This window comes from Humulus lupulus, chromosome 3 (genome assembly GCF_963169125.1).
Source record: "Humulus lupulus chromosome 3, drHumLupu1.1, whole genome shotgun sequence".
In the NCBI taxonomy this organism is placed as follows: Eukaryota; Viridiplantae; Streptophyta; class Magnoliopsida; order Rosales; family Cannabaceae; genus Humulus; species Humulus lupulus.
This window is the reverse complement of record NC_084795.1, coordinates 127253486-127272705: the sequence shown is the minus strand read 5'-3', so window position 1 is coordinate 127272705 and position 19220 is coordinate 127253486. Positions and strand designations below refer to the sequence as shown.

Genomic DNA, 19220 nt, shown 5'->3' with positions numbered 1-19220 from the left:
CTGGACTTCGGAGGATCGTGGAGTAAGTATTTGCCACTTATAGAGTTCTCCTACAATAATAGCTACCAGGAAACTATCGGTATGGCACCGTATGAGTTACTTTATGGAAGGAAGTGTCGATCGTCGTTACATTGTGACGAGGTGGGAGAAAGACAACTTCTTGGACCCAAAGCTGTTAGAGAGGCTCAAGACGCAGTGGAGATGATTATAAAGCATATGCTCACTGCTCAGAGTCGACAAAAGAGTTATGCGGATGCCAAGCGGTGAGATGTGGAATTCAAAGTCAGAGATTAAGTCCTTTTAAGAATATCTCCTATGAAAGGATTGAAGTAGTTTGGGAAGAAAGGCAAACTTAGTCCCCAGTTTATAGGTCCTTTTGAGATATTAGACAAGGTGGGACCAGTAGCATATAGATTAGCCCTACCGCCAGCTCTAGTAGACAGCCACAATGTCTTTCACACCTCGATGTTGCGTAGATATGTGTCAGACCCATCCCACGTTCTCAAGTATGATACGTTAGCACTTCAGAAAGACCCGAGTTATGAGGAATGATGGGTTAGCATCCTGCAGAAAGGGATGAAGGAATTACGGTCTAAGAGTATTTCGATAGTCAAGGTCTTATGAAGTAATACTACAGAACGGGAGGCAACGTGGGAGTTGGAGGGAGACATCTAAGCACGGTATCCAGAATTATATGGTAAGTAAATTTCAGGGACAAAATTCTTTTAAGTATGGGAGAATTGTAGCGTCTTGGAATTTTACTTAGCTAGATAGTAGTAGTAGTAGATTGTAGTATTGTAGTTTTCGTGATTATTGGTTCAAGCGGGATTTAGTTCGAACCTCGTAGAAATAGTTATTGATTTTATAAGTTTAACATATAGTTTAGAAATATTAATTTTAACATAAGGTTTGATTGATATAGCTAGTCCTAGAAATGATATTTATTATAACATAAGGTTTAGGTAGAATAATTAAGAATGTGACACTTGTCACATGCATGTTTATTAAGGATATAAGGATTTTAGATGAATAAATTAATAAATGATAGATCTAGAAGGTATAGAACCTTCCAGAAGCTATTAGGATTATGTTTTACTCAGTCAAAGTTGTTTAAACAAATTCAAGTGTGCTGAAAGTGTGCAAAAATGTGTTTAAAATATCAGCATATGCCTATATATTGCAGCTATAGAGGCTGATATATCACCTAAGCTTGATATGAAAAACACGTCGACTTTGCACGAACGAAACCACGAAGGCTTAGGACATAGGGGTAGGTGATATATCGCCTATAGGGGCGATATATCGGCCCTTTATGGTATTTTTTAAACTTTGTGGAAACCCAATTAGAAATAGCCATCAATAACTTAGAATTGCTCCTAAATGTTTATGACTGAGTTCTGGGCATCTGTTGAACACAAAATTCAAATTTATTCAATTATTATTCATTTATTTGTTCTTTTTTTTAAAAATGGTTAGTTTCACTCCTTGAACTCTATAAATAGGACCTTGCACCCATCCATTTCATTCATCATTCAAGCATTCTTCAGAGCCTCCAAGCTGCTAAGTTTATTCTAGAAAGAAAACACTAGGGTTTTGGGGTTAAAAGCTTTCCAATCTAAGGGTGTGATTGGTAGAGTATCCAAATCCAATTTTATCATTTTAAAAACTTGAAAATAGGGGGACCTACAAGAATAAGTGATTGGTAGGATGTTTTTGAAAATAAAATTCAAATCAGTATTCTAATTTTGTGTTATAAAATCAAAAACAAGAAATTATGTTTTCTCTGATTCTAAATCATTGTATCCTAAAATCCTACAAAACTATCACTTTTTTTTTTATATTTTTAGATTCCATACCAATCACATATTCAGTTTTTTAAAACTCAAAAACAGTTTTCAGATACTAAACCAATCACATTTTCAAAAACATATTTTCAAACTATAAATTCAAATTTTATTTTAGAAACACACTTTTTGAAAATATAATTTTCCAATCACGAACCAATCAGGCACTAAGCTTTTCTAAATACTGGAGAAGTAAGATAGAGTGACATTTCGGTATTGAGGTGGAGATCAAAGTTCTTGTCTATCCAAGGTATTCTTATCCTCATGTTTAGTTCATTATAGCTCTTTTTATTCTTTCATTTTTTTTCTTCAAAATCCTAACTTGTTATTATGACTTTTGTTTAGGTGTTTGAGATTCTTGAAACTTAAGGTTTTCAGTAAGTTACTATCTTAATGGTTTAGATCTTCTTTTCATCTCCATTTCTTTAGAAAACTTATGGATCTTACTATTTAGTTTTAGGAGTTTTCAATCCCGCTCTTGTCTCCAATATCCCGGCTTTTGGTATGGAAAATAGGTTAGATTGTATGTGTTATGATATGTTTATATGCTATGCTATGTTTATGTGCTATATGTATGTACATGTTTTATGTTATAGTCACTTGGGAAATATAGTTGCTTAGATAGCAAATAAATCCCAAGATTTTTATCATTATCGTAGATTAGAGTTATGATTTAACCTACCTCAATAGTAGCAAGAGTATCTAGATGGGTTATCATATACTATTGTGTTTAAACCTACCTCGAATAGTAGCAAGAGGACCTAGATGGTTTCTATCACATACTATGGTAATGAGTTAATGACCATTAATATTGTAGTCCTATATTTTATGATTTACGTTTTTACGTCATATGTTTTATGATTTATGTTTTAGTCTTATGTTTTATGATATCTTTTAGTAGATTTTCCTTGCTGGGCATTAGGCTCATTCCTTTTATTTTAGATGGTGCATGAAAATGAGCATGGAAGGCGGGACAGATTCATGGAAACTTTGGCATGTGTATTGGGAGAGGACTGTATGAATGGACTGCTGGAAAAGATCGAGGATGAATTTTATATTTTTGAGTCTCTTTAATTTATGTATTTATTTTTTCGCATTAAGTATTTGAACAATTAATTAAAAGTTTTGTTTTCTTATGATTTTATATAATAACAAAGCGATCTCTTATTTTGGATTTTTTATAATAAAGTTTTATTATTTTATGCCTGGATTCCAAAATAGTAGTTATGCTTAGTGGTTTTAATGGTTTGAGGTCTTAGAGTTAGTCGGGGCATTACAAGTGGCTAACTCTATGGAACCTAGAAGCCACAAGAAAGGAAAGCATATAGAAAGGAAATACCATATGGTTACAAAGATTGTGCACCGAGGTGATGTGATTGTTATGAAGATAGCGTTAGAACAGAACCTGGCGGGCCCGTTTACCAAGACACTTCCTGCAAAGTCGTTTATGGGTCATGTACACAACATGTGATTAAGAGAGATGTCTCACTTTCTTTGAGGGCAAGTGGGAGATTGTTAGGATTTATGCCCTAAAAGCATGTAAAGTCATTTAATTTATTTAAATATAAGTACAATTTTATTATATTTGAATGTTGTAATTATTGTTTGAATAATTTATATGAATATCAAGAATATGCCATATTCATTTATGAGGATATGTTCTTGTATTAGTACGAGAGAATTCAAATCATATACAATGAATAAAATAGTCAGTAACATATTAAAGTAAGGAATCTTTCATGAATGGATACTAGTAGGTTTGCTAAGCTTACAGGATGCAAGTAATCTAGATTCAGATTACTGATGTGGATAGACATCTTGGTAAAGGTATTGATATAATAGAGATTATATATGATAGGAGCGATATGAATTAACTATCTTCATAAACTTATTGTTATCCATAAAGATTTAATTCTTATGATAATAAATGATTATTTGTAAATCAGTCTAAATCCTGAGTAGTCCTGAACTCCTGTTTGTGCTTATTGGAGCTTTTGATTCACTCGTTAAGGTTACTTAGTACAATGAGGCTAGTGACTTTTGTTTTGGAGATTAATTATCATGAATGGATGGGAACATGATTTACAATATCTGAATCCATACTTTCCTAACAGATCAAATATTGGTTCCCTTAAGGGCTAATTCTGGAACTGAATAGTTATTATTTCTAGCATGGTTATTATGATTTGGTAATGCATCATTAATTGTTTATGAGCATGTTTAAGTCTTCTTGTTGGGCCTTGGCTCATGGGTGCTATGTGGTGCAGGTAAAGGGAAAGTTGGACCAGCCATTAGTTGGAGAGCTTTGGTGGTGACGTGTACATATGCAGTCGCATGACCACCACAGCCAAGGTTTCTCAGAGGAACTAGGGTTAAACTCTATTTTGCCGCTTAGGTCGGTGGAAGTTGTAATGACCATTTTGGAACTGTAAACAACTTTGTAAACGTTTATTATCGAATCCCATGTATAGTTTAATGTTTTAACAAAATATCCAATCATTTTCACCGAAATTTTTAAACCTGGACCATTAATTACATTTAGATGCACGTTTATTTCATAATGACTTGTTTAGCGAGTTAAGCACTATTTAAAATACACAGTGTAACAGTCTTGGAAAACCAGGGTGTTATAATTTGGTATCAGAGCGTGCCAAGGTTAAGGGTTCCTGAAGATAGGCTGGCCATGTACACTCGCCACTAAAGACAAGCTCGACTCAGGGTTCAGTAACTATTTATGTGGTTATGTGTTTAACTGCTTAAATAGGATATAAATGCCTTATCTACATGCCTTATTAGGTAGCATGAGATATTCTGATAGGGTCTGGCTCTTGACTACTGGATGATATAAAAGGTTATGCTTATTAGCACTGATATTGGTTGTGAATGTCAAGGAACCGCTTATTAGCGTTGTTATATGGACATGTAGGTCAGGACACACTCATTAGCACTGTCATTGATACATGTATGCTAGAAAATGTTTATTAACATTATTATATGGTTGTAAATGTTAGAAAATGCTTATTAGCATTGCCATTTGTTATGAATGTCAGGAAGTGCGTATTAGCACCATACTTGCATATGAATATGAATTGACATGCTTATTAGCATGACTGTTGAATGTGAATGATTATTTGCTTGGCCTTTGACTGTGAGGTGGCAAGAGGTTTAGTTATTACTGTTAGGAAAACTTATACAGGAATGTTATTTATTTTCATGTAGATCTAACATTAAACAAAGTAATATGAGATAACCTAGAACATGTTTCTCAAATTGAATTCAAAGAGAAGTAATGATAAGAATACTTACATTATACGCAGTGGAATGAATGAGTCATTCCTTTAGTTTCTCTAACCCTTGTATCCTTTCTGTCACAAAGTATTACCAAGAAACTGATCCGATCTTAAATTTTCTTCATAGTCTTCAAAAGTATCCTTAGATTTACCTAGACTAGAGTGGGCAATTCTCAACACATGAGATAGATACAGAGAGAAGAAGAGAAAAGAACAATAAGGCTTAGAAAAGGACTTATGTTTAGAGAGAATCTAAAACGTATCAGAAAACCAATGTCTGTCATCTTCTTTCAACTCACACTTAAAATTCCTTGTGTAGACTTATTTAGATCATTTATTTAATTAAAAAATCAATAAAATAATAGCCAATTAACAGTCCTAGGTCGAAATTATCATGGGCTTTAGGCCCGTGAAATTTCCCATTTAATTATAAGCCCATTATACTTAAACTCAAAACATGTATTATTTTCTATTGATTTAATTAATTAAATAATCATTTAAATCCTTTATCAAATTAATTATTTATAATTTGAACATTTATTTAAACTTATTTATTAATTTAGATACCAATTTATCTTAGTTAATAAATCTGCCATTATTTCTCTTTTCTTCTGAAAATTGTATAACTCTGTGAAACTATCAAAAATTGACATGGTCAACTTTGATAATTCTAATTGATAATTAAATCAATTAATTGAGACTATCTAGATGATTTTATCCAAGGTAAAGTGGGGACCATGGGCCTATGAAATCAAGCTCCAATAAGTTATCATAAATCTAACAAATAAGTTTACTAACTTATTAATTCATCGTGACTCTACTATAGACTCGGAATTGTACTCTTGAATTCATAGAACACTCTATAAAAAATATAGATACACTATTAATTATCCAATGTTACAACCATAATTGTCACTCAATCATCTATAGACGATCTACAATGAGATGGGACTAAAATGTCGTTTTACCCCTCTTTGTATTTTATCCTTAAAACACTTAGTACCTTGTAAATGATATTTCAGTAAACAAATTTTAATTACTGAAATGAGATCTCTATCATTGAACACCTTAAACCAAACTAAAAGGAAACCATTGTTTCACTTCTTCATCAAAATCTATAGATGTTCATATCTATGATTAACACTCCCACTCAATTATACTACCGAGTGCCCAAGATGTAAGTATGGGCTAGTCCGTAGGGTAAGCTGGTAGCGAAAAAGTCAAAGAACTCAAATAATACAATCAGTTAGAATACTAACCACTCACATTTTGAGATTGAATTGACCTATGGTCAACTATATGATATGACTATAATAGATAATAATGGTACACTTACTTATCCTATCAACTGTCAATATCAGTCCAGTCCGATGTAACAAATACATCCGATCTTATCTACTTTGCTAATGTTCTAGAAAGAACATAACACTACAATGTGTAAATAGATCATATCGTAGATTGGCAAGTCAGTGTAAATCATGTGCACTGACTAATCTTAGGACTAACTTATCTTGAACATATAATCATATTTATATTCCACTGTGATTACGTCACTATAAATACGATTAGCTATATGCTTAGGATTTAATAGAAGTTTATATTAAAAAAATAATCATGAAAATAAAACATGTGAGCAAAGTGATTGACCAAGTCAAAAAAATGATTTCTATTCTTTTATTGATAATAAATGAGATTAGTAAGAAATTGGGTTTTAATTTGGGCATAAAACCCTAACAATTACTACCTAACTAACTGAATTGATTATTGCAGCAAGGTATAAGCTTAGAAGTATGCTTCTAGGGTAGATATAATCATCAGCTGGCCAGGAAGATCAGGGTTGAAATGACAGACAGGGTCAGGATAATGACCAAGATCAGACCCCTCTGCCAGCTCTTGAGAACTAGCAGCAGGTGCTTGCTGATTTGCAAGCCAGGGTGTTGAGGTAGGAAGAAGAGATCTGCCTCCTGAGACAGCCACAGGTTCTTGCATGGAACGTCTAGCCAAAGGCACCACCTGTGATGGTGCCAATAGTTGAGCAACCGCCAGAGGTTGGGAACAAATGAAAACCTCTTTATGAAAGGTTCAGGAAACAGTACCCTTCAGTTTTTTAGGTTAGTAAAGATCCAGCTAAGGCCGAACAGTGGATGAGTATGGTTACCACCATCCTAGAATTTATGAGGATGGCTGGTAATGAAAGTGTGGGATGTGCCACGTATATGTTTCGGGAGGATGCCTGAATCTGGTGGGAAGTGATATCTTAGACAATAAATGTTAATGCCTTGGATTGGGAAGAGTATCGGATTATGTTTAATGAAAAATATTACAATGATGCCATCAAGGTGGCAAAGGCTGAAGAGTTCAGCATATTACTTTAGGGAAAGTCATTAGTGATTGAATATGCCTTGAAATTTGACAGATTGGAAAAGTTTGCTGGGGAACTGGTGCCCACTGATGGGACCAGAAGGGAGAGGTTTCTCCAAAGGCTACAGCCTATGATATCTCAGAATGTTCGCATTACCATTGTGCCAAGAGTGACTACCTATGCATAGGTTGTTGAGAAGGCTCTCACAGCTGAGAACGCTAAGAACAAAATCTGGCGCGAGAATGCGGCCAAAAGAGACACTAGGAGGGTGGGGCCTCCATTTATGAATTCAGGTAAGGGCGGGGGTCCTAGTGATAAAAAAAGGAAGGCTTTTGATGCCTGTCCCGCTCTAGGCCCTGACAAGAGACCACATGGTATTTCAATTGGCCACCAGGGCGGCAATGAGGGCTAGAGGACTTTTCCAGAGTGCACCAGATGAAAGAGGGGCCATATAGGGAAGTGTCGAGTAAAGGCTTGCTTTTGATGCGGGATAGTGGGACACTTAAGGAAAGATTACCCGAATGGAAGAAAGGAAGAACCAAGAAATTCGTACAGCTCGACCCCAGCTCGAGTGTTCGCATTGACACAGATAGAAGCTGAGGCTTGTCCCTCAGTAGTCACATGTCATATTTTTAGTGTTGGAACCCCTTATACTTTTTTGATTTATTCTGGTGCTACACATTCTTTTGTTGCTCGTAGAATTATTGATGGATTGTGTAGACCATGTGATTATTATGCTGTGGGGTTCGGGACCTTACTACCCACTGGGGACATAGTAGTATCCAGGAGATGGATCAGATTTTTGCCAGTGACAGTGGAGGGCAGAGAGTTGTCAGTTGATTTGGTAGAGTTGGTTATGAATGACTTTGATATGACTCTGGAGTTAGTGAAGTATGGTGCAACCATAGATTGCAGAAGGAAAATGGTAACCTTTGAGCCTGAAGGTGAGGATCCTTTTGTAATTGTTGGCACTATGCATGGACCCCATGTACCTATGATATCTGTATTGAGGGCTAGAGATCTATTGCAAGGTGGCTGCATATGATTCTTAGCCAGTATGGAAGATACCACTTAGGTCGTGCCAGTGGGACCAGGGAGACTATATTAGTCTATGAGTTTCTGGATGTCTTTCTAGAGGATTTGCCAAGGTTTCTGCCACACAGAGAGATTGAATTTGTGATTAAACTGGCACCAGGGATGGAGCCAGTGTCTAGGGAACCTTACAAAATGGCCCCATCAGATTTAAAAGAATTAAAGGTACAATTGTAGGAGTTGTTAGACTTGGGTTTAATTAGACCCAGTTTCTCACCATGGGGTGCACCAGTCCTGTTTGTAAAGAAGAAAGATGGTTCTTTGAGGATGTGTATTGACTATAGAGAACTGAACAAGTTGACAATTAAGAACAAGTATCCTCTGTCAATGATAGATGATCTGTTTGATCAGTTGCAGGGTAAGATGGTATTCTACAAGATAGATCTTCGATCTAGTTATCACCAGTTGAGGATCAAGGAGGGAGATATACCAAAGACTGCCTTTTGTACCAGATATGGGCATTATGAGTTCTTATTCATGTCCTTTGGGTTGACTAATTCCCCAACTGCTTTTATGGATCTGATGAAGAGGGTGTTCAAAGACTACCTAGACCGGTTTATGATCATCTTCATCAACGATATTCTGGTTTACTCTCAGTCGGAGCCAGAACATGAGCAACATCTCAAATTGGTTCTATAAAGGCTAAGGGAACGTAGACTGTTTTCAAAGTTCAAGAAATGCGAGTTCTGGTTACCTTAGGTAACTTTCTTTGGTCATAGTGTTAGTCGGGATGGGGTCAAGGTAGACCCTGCTAAGATTGAGGCAGTCATGTATTGACCAAGTCCAAGGAACGCCTAAGAGATTAGGAGCTTCCTTGAATTGGCAGGGTACTACAAGATTTTTGTGGAAGGGTTCTCCAGGATTGCTACTTCATTGACTGAACTGACACGTAATAATCAAAGGTTTGCATGGTCAGATAAGTGTGAGAACAACTTCTAGGAGTTGAAGTAGCGATTGATCACAGCTCCAGTTCCGAGTCTTCCAACAGATCAGGAGAAGTTTGTGATATACTGTGATGCATCATATCATGGTTTGGGTTGTGTTCTTATGCAGTTAGGGAAGGTGATTGCCTATGCATCACGCCATTTGAAAGAGTATGAACAGAGATAACCCATTCATGATCTAGAGTTGGCAGTAGTGGTCTTTGCACTAAAGGTATGGAGGCAAGATCTTTATGGGGAGAAGTGTGAGATATACACTGACCAAAAGAGCCTGAAGTTTTTTTTTCACACAGAAAGACCTGAACATGAGACAGAGGTGTTGGCTGGAGTTGGTGAAGGATTATGATTGTGAAATCCAGTATCACCCAGGGAAGGCCAATGTGGTGGTAGATGCCTTAAGTCGGAAGGGTCCGGGATAAATATTCAGTGCAAGACTGATATCCAAAGAGTTGGTAGAGGATATGACCAGAGCTGGAATAAAGTCGCTAGTTGGCCAGTTGGCCAATATCATGCTACAGTCTGCACTGTTAAAGAAGAATCTCATACTACCCCTTACTCTTTGCAACCCGACACCACAAAGATGTATCAGGATGTGAGATCGATGTATTGGTAGCCTAGGATGAAGAAGAATGTGACAGAATATGTGGCTAAGTGCTTGACATGTAAACAGATCAAGGCTGAGCAACAAATGCCAACAAGGCTATTACAGCCACTCGACATCCCATAGTGGAAATGGAAGGAGTTCACGATGGATTTCATGGTAGGGTTACCTAGGACTGTGGGTCAACATGATTCGATGAGGGTTATCATGGAACGATACACCAAGTCAGCTCACTTCTTACCAGTGAGGACAACTTATACAATTGACCAGTATCCAGATCTCTATGTGAGAGAGATAATACGCCTTCATGGAGGTCTGAGGTCAATCATGTCAGATTGGACCCCACATTTACTTCCAAGTTTTGGGAAAGTTTGCAGAAGGCTATGGGTATGCAACTGAAGTTTAGTACTTCTTATCATCCTTAGACAGATGAACAATCTGAGAGGACGATTCAGATATTAGAGGACATTCTGCGAGCATCTGTGCTGGACTTTGATGGGTCCTGGAGTAAGTATTTTCCTTTGAAAGATTTTTCCTACAATAACAACTATCAGTCGACCATTGGGGTGGCTCCTTATGAGATGTTGTATGGTAGGAAATGTTGATCTACCATTCATTGGGATTAGACAGGAGAAAGGAAATACTTGGGTCATAAGGCGGTTCAGAGGACCAATGGGGCTATTGAGAAGATCAGAGCTCGAATGCTCGCTTCTAAGAGCAGGCAGAAAAGTTATGCTGGTCCAAAACCCAGGAATGTGGCGTTCCAAGTGGCAGACTATGCCCTCATTAGAGTCTCACCATGGAAAGGGGTGAGGAGAATTGGGAATAAGGGTAAGTTGAGCCCTAGATTTTTGGGACCATTTGAGATCTTGGAGATGATTGGTCAGGTGGCCTATCGATTGGCCTTACCTCTGGCACTATCGGTCGTACATAATGTATTTCACATTTTGGCCCTTCAGAAATGTGTGTCAGACGTGACTTATGTATTGAGTTGCAAAGATCTGAAGCTTGAGGCAGATCTATCCTATGAGGAACAACTATTCCAGATACTAGATAGGAAGGTCAAGGTTCTAGGAAACAAAACTATATCTTTGGTTAAGCTATTTGTAACGCCCTGGTTACTCCAAGACCGTTACTGTGAACTTTAAATCGTGCTTAACTCGCTAAACGAGTCATTTGGTTATAAACGTGCATCTAGGTGTCATTACTATGCTAAGGTGAAAAATCTTAATCAAAAGGAAAGGATAAATTTTATTTAAAACATAAAATTGTACATGGGCCCATAAAAGCGTTTACAAGTTATTTACAATACAAACTATTCATTACAGTGTAAAAATTACAACCCACCGACCTAAGCGGCAAAAATAGGGTTAACCCCTAGTTCCTCTAAGAAACACCTTGGCCATGGTGGTCAAGCAGCTGCCTATGTACACATCGCCACCTAAGCTCTCCACTCAAGGCTGGGTGAGCTTTTCTTTCCCATTACCTGCACCACATAGCACCCGTGAGCCAAGCCTCAGCAAGAAAACTCATTACTGCATGTATACAATATCAAATGATGATTATGATAATCATACTGGGCTTGTAGCCCTAATAAGATAATATCAAGATTCTAATAATCACGCTGGGGTGTGTAGCCCTAATTAGATAATATCGAGATTCTAATAATCATGTTGGGGCGTGTAGCCCTAATAAGATAAGTGACTGATGAGTAAGTCACGAACTTAAACCAGATAAGTGACTATGGAGTCACGAACTTGAATCAGATAAGTGACTAATGAGTGAGTCACGAACTTGGGCTCCGCACCCTTAGCCATGTGACGATGCAGTCACATGGGCCTTCCTCTAAGTAACTAGTTGTTGACCCTTGATTTGGCCAACGACACGGAGTCAAAAATACGACCGGAAATGAGATGACAATTAAGTGTTTAATCTAATGGTAAAGAAGAAACACCAACAATTTATAGTGGTTCAGCCCCAATGAATGGTAATGACATACGTCCACTTAGTGCTATTATTAATATCGAATCCCAATCTTGTGATCAAAGAACTAGGGTTCTTGAGTTTCACAAATCTCGAGAGAATTACAACAAGACGATGGATAATTGCACTATGCACTCTCTCTTTCAATATTCAGAAAAAAGCTTCAAAGATCAAAAGCCCCCTCCTTGAGGTATTTCATGCATATTTATAGGCTCAAGGGGGGTTACCTAGGCCAATGGGCCTTAACTATCCTTAATATCCGCGTATCAAGGCAATAAAGGTGAAATAATCAATGTAATTATTACAGGATTACAATCTTTTAAGGAAATAAATCGAATCATACGACCAGCCTGGTCGTATCTAATAGTCTGGCTTGACGAAGCAATGTATAGCTGGTCAATAATCGAACAACACCGTCTTATTTTGACTCTGCCATGTGTCAACCACGTGTGAGAAATCCTTGCCACGTCATTAGCAGTCATTTTTGGGTAAACATTTTCCCCCCAAGTTTACTTTACTGCGACCAGCATAAAGTAAACTTAGAAAACTGACTCTTCACTTACCCCACCAAATCTGCCAGAGCCGCTCATGCCTTCTCGAAAAAAGTAACCAATCATGTCCAATCACGTCTTTTCGGCTTTCCAAAAACTTGTCTGACGGATATTACAATTCCCCATACTTTGAAAAAAGTAATCTCATGATTACTTCTTTTATGGTGTCTCAATAACTATAAATAATACCCCAAATTCACATTTGCACTTTTTACTTTTCACTTGCCTTACATTTTTCAAGAACTCTGAAGAACTTCGACCGTTTTAGCCAAGAACATCCCAAAAGCTCCTGCTACTAATCTAAGGAACCTCCGTTCAGATGCTCAAAGCTTTCATTTTCATACTCCACCTTTCATCCAAGTAAGTTTTACGAACCTTTCAGCCGTTTGAGTTGCCATGCAAAATCATTTTTTATTTGTTTCATATCTATGTTCTTGATTGTTCTTGACCAAAACTGTCTCGGGGTAATGGGCATATTCATCGATGCTTGATAAGGTAGTGAAATAACATTTCATAGGAGTTAGGAGTCAGTTTGGTAGTCGAGATTGTAGATTTAGGGTGTAAAATCGAAGTAAAAATTTGATTTTTTTAAGCTAGTTGAAAAACTGGATTTTTCTCGCCCTTTCGGAATCAAAAAAGTTTTCTCTGAAAAAATTTTTACTTCTGCTTTTTAATCCGTTTCTCAAACTACTCATAAGAGACTTAGCATTTTTGCTAGAATGTTGTTGGTCGTATTAAAGCTTAACTTTTATATGCGAGCAACGTTATTCTCACTTTCAACACAAGTCTTTAGACTCCAAGTTCTCATCTCCCCTTTTCTATTCGTAGATTTTGATGCAAGATCCATGGGGAGGTGAGAGACCAATTGACAACGACCTACTCGCTCAACTACTCGTGGACGAAGAATAGTCGTCGTTACTCATTCCGGACATCCCTTTTTCTTGAACTCCACCTAACAGACCTCATTCAAACCTTTCAGCCATAGGTAGAATAAAATCCACTGCCCAGAAAAAGAAAACATCAAAACCTTCTGAACACCAGCCTGCCCCTCACGTGGAAATTCCCTCGACCAGCGATAGAGTTGAGAGTACTCCCGAGCCAGGAATCCAAGCTCAAGCCCAACTTAGAAACGTCATTTGACCAAATGTCGAGTGGTATGTCGCCCCTCCTAGTCGAGTAACGATTAGGATGATCACTAATTATATCAAGAAGTACGGGCTCCCTGGGGTGACCCTAGTCTGACCCACCAGAGACCAACAGGCGAATCTTCCTGGAGGCACCTTCAGCGCCTGGTCGAGGTACCACATTGAGGCAGGGGCGACCCTGCATCTCCATCCCTTCTTCCAAGGAGTGGCCAACTATTTCGGGGTCGCTCCTTTTCAAATAACCCCTAATGGATATAGAATGCTCTCTGCACTCTATATCCTTTATAGTCATAAGAAGTGGCCGGTCCCCATGCCACACAAGGTCAACTACCTGTTCGACCTAAAATTCAACCCCAACCAAGAGAACACGGGGTTCTTCAATTTCTGCCACCAGGCATATCCAACGTGGGGAAGTACCATCTTGAGTACTTTCTGACTACCGATATGGTCGCAAACAACTTGGCCTTCACACAAGGAGGTAATACCTTTGCACTCCTAGTCGTTTATTATTTTCCTTTGATTCTTCCGGCATTTCCTTAGAGATTTAGTGTATTTCAGGCCCATGGCTGCGACCAGCTCCTACTCCAAACATGGAGGTCCGATCAGCCCTTTTGGCCAGCATGACCGACATAGAGAAAAGTGTCAAACAGCTGATCACCGAGGCTAATCTGAGGTTGGTCGGCCTTCTGGAGCCTCACCAGGATGTGAGGGAATCTACTGCGGGGAGTGCCACCGGCACTGAAGTCCCCGAGCAACAACAAGATGTTTCACAACCTCCACCGAGGAGGGCAACAGGGGTGACCATTAATGAACCATCCAGCCCCCCGCGACCTGCTGCTGCACTGGTCCCTCCAGGGAAAGGCAAGAAGAAGGCCTCAGAACCTATTCGACGGGGATGGTAACTTTAAATACCCACCTTCTCCAGGCCAGAGAGTGAGTGTAGCACTAGTAAAGTAAATAGTGTATCGACCAGTAATTATAGCTCGGGTATTATACTTTCAATTTCTCTGCCCTTGTTTCCTAAATTTAGCAAGTTCCTTTTATCATATTGACTGATTGTTCCCTTGTTTCTTTTTTACATACATGCCTGCCGAACGTGCTTTTGACTTGTACACCAAATCGTCGAGCAAGAAAAAGTCCCATAAGCGCCAGTCTGGGGAGGGCTACAGCAATCCCCCCGCGAAGAAATCTTGAACAGACGACCCTCCTGCGTCTACTCCAACGAAGGAGACAACTCCTCCACCAGCTCCTTCTAGGGAGGCAACTCCTCCAACTCCAATAAACCCAGATCCCCCATCTCTGGTAGGACAGACTCCTCCTCCAGCTCCAGTCGACCTTACGCCTCCAACATTCACCGTCCAGCAGTCGGCTGGTCGCTGGGAAGAAGCCTCGGGAGACGACCTCACGAGTGTGGTGCTCAACTCAGCCAAAGATAGGTTGTCTAGAATAACCAAGCACCACCACAGCCGGGAGACGATTCAGGAGACAGGCTCCATGGTGGTTAACCAAGTCTTCAACCGCGCATTGAACGAAGTGCTTGCCGTAAGTTGCTTTCTTTATTGTACTTTATGAATTTTATTATCGATTTGCCTTTACTAACAGCTTTGTCTCTTTCTGATTGCAGCGAGTTCGTACCATGACTTCTGGTTGGCGCTACTCGAGGACCCTGACCACTCAATTCGAAAAGAGACTTAGCGATCAGCTTAGTGCTGCTGAGGCTCGATACACCTAGCAACTCAAGGCGACTGAAGTTACTCATGTTGAGCGACTGAAGTTACTCATGCTGAGCGGCTGAAGGTGGTTGAGGCGAAGCATTCTAATGCCCTTAAGGAGGCCGAGGTGAAGCATATCGAGGCCCTCAGGGAGGCTAAGGCGAAGCACCTCGAGGCACTGCAGGTAACTGAGGCCAAAATCGCTTCTCTTGAAGAAGAGTTGAAAAAGAAGGAGGCAAGCATTGCCAAGATCACTGCATCCAAGGAGAAGTATAATGAGACTTTGCTTATAAATTATTGGGAAGCCCACAAGCTTCAAGATGAGCTGGAGATAAGCCGCAAGGAATTGCTGCACTGGAGGAACAGAATGCCCGCAACCTTGAAGACTATGAAGGGGTGGCGTTCGAGTGCTTTTACTTGTTCTGGAAGAACAACCCAACTGCTAATTTCTCTTGTCTTCCAGACCATATCAGGGAGGTGGATTTTTCTAGGTATGTTTCTCGTCTGGAAGAGGAAACAATTCCAAGGTCTCCAGAGATTTCTTTAGCGACCGGTATTAAGGGTGCCCGAGAAGAAGCTGGAGATGTAGTCGATCAGAAGCAGAAATTGCCACAGGATCCACGGCTACTTCATAACTTTATCTTTTTATTTTTTAATTACATGACCTATGGGCCATGATGTAAAAACAATTTTATGTTTTAACTTTTATTGTTGCACGGGTAGCTTTTCTCTTTTTATTGAACAATTACATCCGAGCAGTCACTGCTCGCGGTGTAAGAGAATTCATTTTGATATTATAATATTTGCATTTTATTATAACATCTGTTCGCATGACCGAACTTAGCATAGTACTTTGGTTTGGTTTAACAAAATACAAAATTTTGAAAAATACACTAAGTACCCTAGCATGCTTTCACTTATTTTGCTCATGTGTCTACATACCTTTCGATATGCTTTGCTTACTAGATGCCTTATATGCCCCCCAAGTGATTGAGGAGCTTTAGGTCCTTAGTCACTTGCCTTGACCAAAACCTATTCGAACATTACTGCTCGGAGCAAAGGAATTAAAACGATAATACAGCAAAACAACACAAGTAATGAGAAAATACTTGTAATAAATACAATAATTGGCAAGAATGACTGGCTGCGCACAGTCCCTTATATTTCTTGTATTAAAAGGACAAAACGTGTCCGTACGAGTGATCAATGAGATCTTACACTTATAAGCGATCAGTCACGTAAAATGACCAACCCTTTTTCATAACTTGTAAGAAGTAAAATTGATACAAGCCAATTATTTAAGAAGAATTGTTCACTGATAGTACTTGTGCTGGTGTTCTCCATTCCAATAGCGAGGAACAAGATCTCCATTTAAGCGAGCAAGTTTATAGGTGCCTGGATGGAGGACTTCTTCAATCTGGTATGGTTCTTCCCAGTTTGGTATGAGTACTCCAGTAGCCTGGTCGCGGGTGTTTAAGAAAACTCTTCGCTGTACTAGATCTCTGATATTGAATTTTCTTTCACGCACTTTAGAATTGAAGTACCGGGAAACTTTTTGCTAGTACGTAGCTACTCGGAGTTTGGCTTGCTCACATTTTTCATCAACCAAGTCCAGGGATTCCATCAATAGTTGGTTGTTAGAGCCTTGATCGTACGTGATCCTTTGATGTGACGGCGGATCTAACTCAACAGGCAACATAGCCTCATACCCATAAGCCATTGGAAACGGAGTATGGCATGTTTCTGTTCGGTGGGAAGTTCTATACGACCAAAGGACTTCAGGCAATTACTCTGGCCATGCCCCCTTATCTTCTTCCAGTCTTTTCTTCAGAGTATCCTTTAGCGTTTAATTTACTGCTTCGACCTATCCATTTGCTTGGGGATGAGCGACTGAAGAAAAGCTCTTAATAATCCCATGCCATTCACAAAAGTGCGTAAATAAATCACTATCAAACTGCGTGTCGTTATCTGAGACGATTTTCCTTGGAAATCCATAGCAACAAATGATGTTTTTGACCACAAAATCCAATACCTTCTTGGTCGTTATGGTTGCGAGCGGCTTGGCTTCGGCCCATTTAGTGAAATAATCAATGACAACCACAGCATACTTGACGCCGCCCTTTCCTGTGGCCAGCGATTCGATTAAATCTATACCCCATACTGCAAACGGCCATGGACTTTACATCTGTTTCAGCTCATTAGGGGCTGCTCATGGGATTTTGGAGAACCTTTGGCACTTGTCGCACCTCTGCACGAATTTCATCGAGTCTTCATTCATTGTTGGCCAGAAATACCCTTGCCTCAGGATCTTTTTTGACAAGCTTTGCGCCCCAGCGTGGTCCCCGCAAAAGCCTTCGTGTACCTCTTTCATCAATTCTTTGGCCTTCTCTTTCAAAATACATCTGAGGAGTGGCATTGAATATCCTTTTCTATACAAGATTCCGTCGACCAGGATATACCTAGTAGCTCGACGCTGAAGGGTCATGGCTTTGTTTCTGTCCGTAGGTAACACGCCTTGCATCAAATACTCTATGTATGGTGCCATCCATGTATCCGCCACCTGGATCACCAGAGTGGTCTCCTTTGCTTGGATGCTAGGCACAGATAGCCGTTCAACAGGCACTATGTTAAGAGTATCAGCATCTTTTGCACTTGCTAACTTGGCCAAAGCATCATCGTTTGAATTCTGGTCGCGAGGTACTTGCTGAAGGGTGTACTTGTCAAACTGCGCCAATAGATCCTTTGTTTTGTTTAAATAAGCAACCATCTTTAAACCTCGGGCTTGATACTTTCCCATGACTTGATTTACCACCAGCTGAGAGTCATTGTAGATGTCAAGTACCTTTATATTCATGTCCCTGGCTAATCGTAACCCAACGAGCAACACTTCATACTCAGCGTCGTTGTTAGAAGCAGTGAAGTCAAACCTGATTGCGCAGTGAAATCGATGCCCTTCAGGCATAATCAGGATCACCCCCACCCTTTCATGATGATCATTGGAAGAGCCGTCTGTAAATAACTTCCATGAGGGAGGTTGGTTTTGAGACTCAGGCTCTTCGGTCTGCTCGCTATCTGGGAGTTCAGTGAACTCTGCAATGAAGTCAGCCAGGGCTTGCCCTTTTATTGCAGCTCACGAAAAGTAAGAGATATCGAACTGCCCAAGTTCGACCGCCCATTTTAACAATCTGCCCGCGACCTCTGGCTTTTGCAGAACTTGCCGTAGAGGCTGGTCGGTCAATACTTTGATTGGGTGAGCTTGAAAGTAAGGCCGCATCTTCCTAGACGAGAAAATTAAGCAATAGACTAACTTTTCAATAGGTAGGTACCACAGCTCCGCTCCAATTAGCCTTTTGCTCACATAATAAATAGCCTTCTGGACACCTTCTTCTTTTCTTACTAAGACAGCACTAGCAGCATATTCTGTAATCGCCAAGTAGAGAAATAAAGTTTCCTCATCGACCGACTTCGATAGAATGGGCGGTTGTGCCATGTGAGTCTTCAATGCTTGGAAAGCCTGCTCGCACTCCTCCATCCATTCAAATTTCTTGTTTCCTCTAAGTAGATTAAAAAATGGAACGCACTTGTCCGTTGATTTCGAAATAAATCTAGTGAGAGTGGCAATTCTTCCGGTCAAACTTTGAACATCCTTAATCTTTGCTAGCGATTTCATATCGATCAGGGCTTTAATCTTCTCAGGAT

General features: G+C 39.5%; 1 protein-coding gene across 1 annotated transcript in view; it reads right to left on the bottom strand.

Annotated features, from left to right (window-relative positions):
- Window positions 1-19011, bottom strand: part of LOC133825025 (kinesin-like protein KIN-UA) — a 40122-nt gene extending 21111 nt beyond the window's left edge. The window contains exon 1 of the mRNA XM_062258027.1: window positions 18830-19011. Coding sequence (XP_062114011.1) covers window positions 18830-19011 — 182 coding nt within the window. The remainder of the gene's footprint in view (window positions 1-18829) is intronic.
- Between the last annotated feature and the right edge of the window lie 209 nt (window positions 19012-19220).